The sequence below is a fragment of the Malus sylvestris genome, chromosome 16 (genome assembly GCF_916048215.2).
Source record: "Malus sylvestris chromosome 16, drMalSylv7.2, whole genome shotgun sequence".
Classification (NCBI taxonomy): domain Eukaryota; kingdom Viridiplantae; phylum Streptophyta; class Magnoliopsida; order Rosales; family Rosaceae; genus Malus; species Malus sylvestris.
Genome location: NC_062275.1, coordinates 8,535,227 through 8,544,191, shown reverse-complemented (window position 1 = coordinate 8,544,191; position 8,965 = coordinate 8,535,227). Strand labels below are relative to the sequence as shown.

At 40.4% G+C, this 8,965-nt stretch overlaps 1 protein-coding gene across 1 annotated transcript; it reads left to right on the top strand.

Annotated features, from left to right (window-relative positions):
• The first annotated feature begins 769 nt into the window (after positions 1 to 769).
• Positions 770 to 2,517, top strand: LOC126608374 (proline-rich protein 4-like). Its single transcript, XM_050276248.1, has 2 exons — positions 770 to 1,078; positions 1,619 to 2,517. The coding sequence occupies exons 1-2, from the start codon at positions 910 to 912 to the stop codon at positions 2,365 to 2,367; spliced, it is 918 nt and encodes a 305-aa protein (XP_050132205.1). The 5' UTR covers positions 770 to 909; the 3' UTR covers positions 2,368 to 2,517.
• Positions 2,518 to 8,965: the final 6,448 nt, after the last annotated feature.

The following is an 8,965-nucleotide window of genomic DNA, read 5'->3' as shown; positions in this document are numbered from 1 at the left end:
TCACAAAGAGGATCTGATGAGAATTCGGATTCCATTATAATAATTAAGCCTAATATTATTTATTAATAAAATTCTCTTTTTCAATTAAAAATTTAAGGAAATATTATTATATTTTTTCATGCATAATTAAGAAAAACATTTCTAAAATTATGGGTATTGAAGTAATTTTGCACAAAAATAATTTATTTTTTTAATTTTCTCACCCCACACGTCGTCAAAACAACCAAAACTCAAAAAATATCCCGACGATTCAAATAGACAAAGATAACTTCTCTCTCCCGTTCTGTACTTTTTTAACTTCTCACTCTGTTAATTTCTCACACGAACATAGTATATGGGCCAGTGCCAGCATATATATGGAGAGTTGTGCATGACAAAGAAATTTCCTTCAAATTGAATAATCTAGTGGTCTTCAAACAATGTGGGGGAGGAGTCCAACAGAAAATGATCTCAAGTCCCCAAATGCAAAATGTCAAAAACAAAAAAGCGAGAAAATCCCCTTATCTAGTTACAACTTGTTTCGTCCAGAATTCACAACAGAAGTTAAAGCCCCACTATCCCAAGAATAAACCGTCACGAACTTACATGTAATAGGAACGTCAAGTTGTCAATATTCCAAAACTAATTATACAATATCATAAGTGCATGTTAAAATATGCAGTAACTCGTGATGTGTTTGGAACATCGTCACTTTAGCATTTGCATGTAATTTTTCTCGTCTATCCCTCCCTCTTCCCTGACAATCATGCCAAAGGGGTTCTTCACATGTCTTTGTTTTGTTCTGAATATATAAAGCATTTCATCTCTCTGATTACAGTTGGTCCTAACACCAAATACTCACGGGCTCCATTAAACAGAGAGCTTGAATCCTCCAGCTACATAACACAGACCTGCTAGCAACAAACACTCATGGATCCAATTATTTCATTTCTTCTGCTTCTTGCATCTCTTGCCATCCGCCCTCCTGCTCTGGCTGCTCGATCCATACCACCAACCGCTCGGATCACTGTTGTGGGAGCTGTTTACTGTGATACCTGTTTAAGCAACAGTTTCTCTAGGAGCAGCTACTTTCTCCCAGGTACATAATCTCCGAAATACAGCAGTTTGATTTAGAAACTATAAATACGCACTTCTGCTTTCAAGCACTTTTGTTAAAAGCACAGAAAATGTTTATAATGGTATGTTTAGGGATGCACTGCAAAAATATATTAGAGAGATTTCAAATGATACCTTTCAAGGTGTGATTTGAACTTAAAAGTAGTGCATTTTGTAGTAAATTAGCAGTAGATTTTTAGTGTTTGAGTAATTCATTGATTGTATTTATTGCATTTTTAATAATTTAGTCTAAAGCTCATCGGTACTTTAAAATCGCTTGTCTAAACATAACAGAGAAGTTCAAGTATTTTATGAAAATACTTCCCAACTTCTAAGTCTTTTGTCAAACCCCGTAGAATGCGCGCTTTCTAGACTTTCTAGGTTTTGAAAGTTTTGTCATTCTAAAGCACTTTAGGAATTCTTTTTTTTTTTTTTTTAAATGATGAATGTAGTTAAATTACTCAGTACTTATTAGTTTCAAAACAAAAATTGAATATAAGACCTTAATTTTTTTACTGATCAGGTGCGGACGTCCTCATAAAATGCAAATTCGGAGCAAAATCCCCCAAGTCAGCATCACAGATGAACTTCCATGTCAACAAAACTACAGACAAGTACGGAGTGTACAAACTTGAAATCCCTTCTGTCGATGGAGTCAACTGCATCAGTGGCTTTGCCCTGAAGTCAATGTGCCAGGCAACCTTAATAGGCAGCTCCTCCTCCGCCTGCAGTGTCCCCGCCTTAAGAACCACCGCAGACGAAATCTCAGTCAAATCGAAACAAGACAACCTCTGCATCTACAACATGAACGCCTTGAGTTTCCGACCACCTAAGAAAAATCTCACATTGTGTGGAAACAGGAAGGTGGAGGGTGAATTGGTAACTTCCTTCAATTCCTCCAAATTCTTCCTCCCTTACTTCCCACCGTATGGGTTCTTCCCTTGGCCTCAGCTGCCGCCATTTTCTTCCCTGCCCTTTCCTCCTCTGCCTCCTTTGCCATTTTTGCCCCCATTCCCATTCCCATTCCGGGGCCCACCGTCTTTGCCTTTCCCATTCCCACAATTCCCTCCGGCACCGAACCCTTCTGCCCCAAATGCTCCGCCAGCGTTTAACTTGGGGGATCCCAGGACTTGGATTCCTTATATCCCCTCAGTTCATCCCCCTCCTCCTCCTCCTCCGCCGCCTGCGTTCAGCCTCGGAGACCCCAGAACTTGGATACCATATGTTCCTCCTCCGTCCCCTCATAGGACCCAACAAAACCAGAATCCTTAGTTTTTCAGATATCTAAATAATTATGATCCATATATATGATTGTTTATCACGGTCAAAAAAGCTTATTTGCCATGGTAGCAAAAAGAGATTCTGTTCATGTATGAGATGAAAAACATTTGGGTATAACAATTAAGAAATATTTTACATCAATCCTCCGTCCACGAATATTTATGTGCTCTGTTAGCTTGTGACTTGTAATTGTTTAGGGTTTAAGACAACTTCGAACCGGTCCTAAAGTGGCTAAGGGTTTTTAACAGAAATGGTCTACCAATATTTTCCCACACAAAAGTCCTCCCCATTGCATTAACATTTAGCTACATGTTAAAACTATCGGATTGCAGAGAGAGGTTTATTTTCCATACAAGTTCTTGATAGAGCGAGAGACATTTGAGAGAGAATAACAGTTTTAGAGAGAGAGAATTATGTTTTGTGTATTCATCATCATCATTTTACATTAGTACATAGATATATATAGACGAGGTTTTCCTTAGTCACTAAGTAAGCTATCTGTCAATAACAAACTTAACCAACATAGGCACCTTGATCTATGTACACTTGTCATCATTTGAAATAACTAATACATCTTTACAAAAACAAGTCCGGACGCTCGTGCATGTGCCTCATTCACACGCAACTTTAGGGTTTTGACACACCCCGACCGAGGTCAAGGCATGATGGCTGTCACGTGAGAGTGACATAGCCATGTGCACAGTGCGGAAGCGATAAAGATAGCAAATATACGAATAATTAAAAACCATATTACTAGAGTGCACTACTAAACCAAAATGATAGGAGTTAATTACAACAGTGAACACTCCTAATCAGAGCATAAAGTCTAGGTGCAGTCCAGTAGGACAAGTACTAGTTATACAGTACCAGGAATGTCCTACTATTATTCAAATAGGTCAGAACTGCCGACAATCCCGAGCCACCGACATCAAGTTTACTTAAAACCTGGAGAGGCGCAAAATAGAAAACGTGAGTGGGCAAAAACAAATGTCTTACAAATTCATTTCATTTATCAATATACTAACCCCTCGTTGTAAAACATGTATAATTTTTTTCCCAGAATCAGAATATAAGCATATACGTAATATATAAATATATATGAAATCATATCAATTCAATTCATGCTTCACATAATCATGTTCACATGTATGCCATGCCAAAATATAACAAAGTAAACAATCCAAGTAAGAATGATTTCATAGAAATGTGATATTTTAGCTGGAACCCCTGAGGTAGTCTGTACGACTGAATTCATAAGTCAATCTAACCGGAGTCACTACAATGACCTATATGGTAATATACTGCACATAAGTCGGAACCACTAAAGAGGGTCTGCACGACAAGATTGGGTGAAATATAATTATGCTCAATTCTATTCTCTCATAATAGCCGGGCGATGAATCGCTAGTCACCTACGAGTCGAACTATGAATAAGGTATGTACGACAAGACTGTGCACTTAAGTTGGATCCAACATGAGCATATAGTGCGGGAGGTGACGTAAATAAACAGGCATGTACCTTATATCTCTGGCTAAATCACAATCACACTAGGTGCAGTTTTATGAGCTCAACCTTATTCAATCACATATCACCTCATCGATGATTCATATAGTCAAACATAACTTACCTGAACTTACCTGTGCCTCCACAGCACCACATTGATATATATATATATATATATATATATGTATGTATGTATATATATATATATATATATGAAACCACGGAATGCATATTCAACATATAAAAGTATTTGGCATATTATTTCAAGTCATACTTTCCTTATAAATGCATTTCTTGGAAATATATCGAGTATATAAGTATATACTGAAAACAAAAGCCCACTCACTGGTATGTCGAAAGGTGGTAGCCCCCGAGTCGCCCGTGGATACGCTCGTCCTCGGGATAAACCTCACCTATATGCAAATTAACTATAAAAACGTTATTTTAAAGCATATACAAAATTAGCTAATAACTTCTCATACATTGCTCAATTTGGGTATATGAATATACCACAGTGATCTACACAACCTCAGGATCATCCCCATATTTTTAGAATTATTTTTGGACCTCCCACGCGCTGACAAGGGCACGGCAAAACGCGCCCCCACACGCGGCCCAAACCTGACTGATTCCCTAACCACCATTAGGGAATATAACGTTAAACCTAGCATATTCTGTTACATTTGACTGACGACGTCAGCATATTCCGTCCAAACTGACGAAATATGCCATCATCTTCTCCGACGAGTCGCCGGTCGTCGGAAAATTGGGTAAAACTTTAAATCCACTATTCTCACTTGTTTCTTAACCAATTTTCATAAAACTGGTACCAAAATGAAGCTAAGGACAAGTATAAACACGATATAACAATTTGGGTTCTTGAAATTCACGAAAACAAGTCAGAAATTACCTCGACTTTCCGACCAAATTTAAAATGTGCCGATCTCCACTTTCCGACGTCCAAAATCCTCAAACAAACTATCCCTAGCCTCCTAGGGACCTCATAAAGCTTCCTATAAGTTTCAAATTCCATAAAAACAAGCCATAAGTTTTTGCATGAACAGTACCTCATTCGGGTTTAGGGTTTTCATGTGAAAGCGAAACTGTCCTTACCTGTATAGATGTGTTCGTCTGAGCTTCACGAACACAATGGTGCCATTTTCCACTTCGATCCATCGCATTTGCAAAGGTTTTGGTGTTGTCCGTACACAATGCCGAGAGAGATAGAGAGTGAAACTGAGAGAGAGGAGAGAGAACACGGGGGAGTGAGAGAGAAAAGTATGGATGTGTGTGGTCCAAACATGCACACCAATCACAATTCTTTAATCTTTTAATTCTAATTGGGTCCAATTAGTTAGTAATAGAACCAATTGACCTAATTTCTTAGTCCAAAACACAACACACATCCAACGCTCAAGGGTAAATCCGTCTTTTCACAACCACGACAATTTATCCTCGGGACGGGCTGTGACAGTTTAGTAGCTTCTTTCCTTCTAGCACTTTCAAGTTTCACCTTCTCAAGCAACTTACCGAAGATGCTAGAAACCTCTTATAGCCAGAGAAAAAAAAATAGAAAACTTCATTTTAATCTTTGGTAAAGATGACTTGTAGATTAAAACCATGAGTAAGATCAAAATCTAATTTTAATCCCTGGATACATTAATAACTTCATTTATTAATTATATTTTGATTTTTTAATTATTTCTCTTTTTCTTCCTAATTTTTAATGTATTAATTTTATTTCATTATAATTTTCATTTTCATTTCATTTACAACAACAACAACAACAAAGCCTTTTCCCACTAAGTGGGGTCGGCTATATGAATCCTAGAACGCCATTGCGCTTGGTTTTGTGTCATGTCCTCCGTTAGATCCAAGTACTCTAAGTCTTTTCTTAGAGTCTCTTCCAAAGTTTTCCTAGGTCTTCCTCTACCCCTTCGGCCCTGAACTTCTGTCCAGTAGTGACATCTTCGAATCGGAGCGTCAGTAGGCCTTCTTTGCACATGTCCAAATCACCGGAACCGATTTTCTCTCATCTTTCCTTCAATTTCGGCTACTCCTACTTTTCCTCGGATATCCTCATTCCCAATCTTATCCTTTCTCGTGTGCCCACACATCCCACGAAGCATCCTCATCTCCGCCACACCCATTTTTTGTACGTGTTGATGCTTCACCGCCCAACATTCTGTGCCATACAACATCGCTGGCCTTATTGCCGTCCTATAAAATTTTCCCTTGAGCTTCAGTGACCTATGACGGTCACACAACACGCCGGATGCACTCTTACACTTCAACCATCCAGCTTGTATTCTATGGTTGAGATCTCCATCTAATTCTCCGTTCTCTTGCACGATAAATCTTAGGTAGCGAAAACGGTCGCTTTTTGTGATCTTCGCTAAATTGCTCCGGTCATTAGTATGGATAAGTATATAAATGGATAGAGATAGGAAAGCGAGCACAAGATGTACGTGGTTCACCCAGATTGGCTACGTCCACGGAATAGAGGAGTTCTCATTAATTGTGAAGGGTTTACACAAGTACATAGGTTCAAGCTCTCCTTTAGTGAGTACAAGTGAATGATTTAGTACAAATGACATTAGGAAATATTGTGGGAGAATGATCTCGTAATCACGAAACTTCTAAGTATCGGAGTGTGGTATCGTCTTGACATGCCTTATCTGTCTCATAGGTAGATGGGGCATCTTCTCTGGAAGTACTCTTCCTCCATCCAGGGGTGGTATCTTTAACTGGTGGATATGCACAAGGTAATGTATCAATTTCACTTGAAGCTTACTTGTAGTTTCAGGCTTGGTCAAGCGCGATACAAACCATGTAGTAGGAGTCCCCCAAGTCGCCGAGCTAGGGGATCTGCTGAAAGAGGTGACAGACAAGGTAAGCAATCATAGCTCCGGATGATTGTTCACAGTCTCCCTATCTTGCAGGCAGCATGAAGGATAAAGAGAAGAAAATGAGAAGAGATGATATGGGATACTTTTGCTTTTGAATAAGTAACTTTCCACAGGCTTATTCTTGAACTGAGCTGGAGGGTTTTCTGGTTTCCTCCAGAGTATAAGGCCGACTGAAGAATTTGAGGGTCAAAACAAGTCCATAAAATCTAGAGTACGTTCGACCCTGCTGATATGGGATACTTTTGCTTTGACAGAGTAATGGATGTATCGGCACGTGTGCTGTTACGCTTGTCTCCACATGCTTCCTTGTATCCTTCTCCCTTGCCCTATCTGTTCCTCAGGCATATGCGGTATCTTCCCTGGAAGCATAAGATGTTGAAGTTGAGTACTCGAGAGCAATGTCAGGTAAGTAATCAGGTAAGGGGTTCCAGGCAGTCAGTTCCTGGCTGGAAGCTTGATTCCAAGTACTGACTGATTGCTCTCTTTCTCCTTGTCTTGCAGGTAAGAACAAGGTCAAAGGAAAAGACAGGGAAAAAGCATGATATGGGATACTCTTGTTTTTAACCCTGATGATATGAGATATTCTTGCTCTAGTATAGCTTGTTTGCAGAGGTATTATCGGGGGGAAAGAAAGCTGAATATTTCGAAAGGCTTCGTTGGGAGTGCCCTCTCAGATATGAGGAAGGGTTGAGCATTTTTGCAGGTCTGCCTGTCCGTTGGGGATGGAGGTCGACATATATAGGAGTCTCCTTAACAACAAGTAGTAATGCTATTCCTTTACCCTACTTGGTCATAGCACGGTAGTGGGAGCTGCCAGCTTCACATGTTTTAACACTGTCAGAGCACTTTGAAAAAGTGGTTTGTGGTATCTGGAAAGCTGATGTTGCGTGTGAAGATTACAGACAGCTTTATCCAAGGAGATCCGGCTCTTGAAGTTGGGAAAGTGTTGCCTCTTCGGTTTTCGAACAAGCAATCCTATCAGGGATCTGGCTCTCGAGATTCGGAGAACGATGTCTCTTCGATTTTTGAGAAAGCAATCATGCTAGGGGTCTGGCTCTCGAGATTCGGAGAGCGGTGTCTCTTCGATTTTTGAAAAAGTAATCATGTTGGGAGTCTGGCTCTCGAGATTCGGAGGGCGGTGCCTCTTCGATTTTGGAGCAAGCAATCTTGTTGGGAGTGTTTTCTCGAATGTGAGTAAAGGTTGGGCATGTTTGCTAGTCTACCTTGCCACGAAGCACAGAGGTTGACACACAGGGACTTTCCAATTATCCAGCAATGGTACTGTTCCTTTACCCTCTTCGATTTTTGAGAAAGTAGTCATGTTGGGAGTCTGGCTCTCGAGATTCGGAGGACGGTGCCTCTTCGATTTTGGAGCAAGCAATCTTATTGGGAGTGTTTTCTCGAATGTGATTAAAGGTTGGGCATGTTTGCTAGTCTACCTTGCCACGAAGCACAGAGGTTGACACACAGGGACTTTCCAATTATCCAGCAGTGGTATTGTTCCTTTACCCTTGTGGGTAATAGTATGGTAGCTAGACCTTCAAAATTTATGTGTCTAAACTTTGTTAGTGTTGTTTCTTTGCTATTCTTTTACCCTTCTTGGACAGAGCGATATAGTGGGAGCTGCAAGCTTCACGTGTTCAACTTTGGCGGAGAACTTTGGCAAAGTTATCTGTGGTACCCATGAGCTACTGTTGCGTGTGGGAAGTGGGTGATTGAACAGTACGACTCATGTGCTTTCTACTTCACCAGAAGTCTTCGACCGAATGCCCATAATTTCCGCAAAGCTGAGTGTGATGTGACAGGTGCTGACAAGGCTGGAAAAGTAGGTGCCTCTTCGATTTCTGAGATCGGCCCTCGTGGTCTCTGAGCAACCCAGCTTTTGAGAAAGTAAGCGCCTCTTCGATTTCTGAGATCGGCCTTCGTGGTCTTTGCGCAGCCCAGCTTTTGAGAAAGCAAACGCCTCTTCGATTTCTGAGATCGACCCTCGTGGTATCTGCGCAGCCTTGCTTTTGAGAAAGCAAACGCCTCTTCGATTTCTGAGCAGGCGCCTCTTCGATTTCTGAAGCTCCGTCGAGTGCAGATTTTTATAGAGGCTGGCATTAAGTTCCAAAGCACACTTGAATCTCCACCAGTAGAAGCTCTATTCTTGCACTTCTAAAATCTTGATTTGTCC

What these genes read in the sequence shown, in the direction of transcription:
- LOC126608374 (XM_050276248.1), top strand. Translation starts at nt 910, where the DNA reads ATGGATCCAATTATTTCATTTCTTCTGCTTCTTGCATCTCTTGCCATC. An exon ending in GAGCAGCTACTTTCTCCCAG is followed by an intron (nt 1,079 to 1,618) that starts GTACATAATCTC and finishes TTTACTGATCAG; the next exon opens with GTGCGGACGTCCTCATAAAA.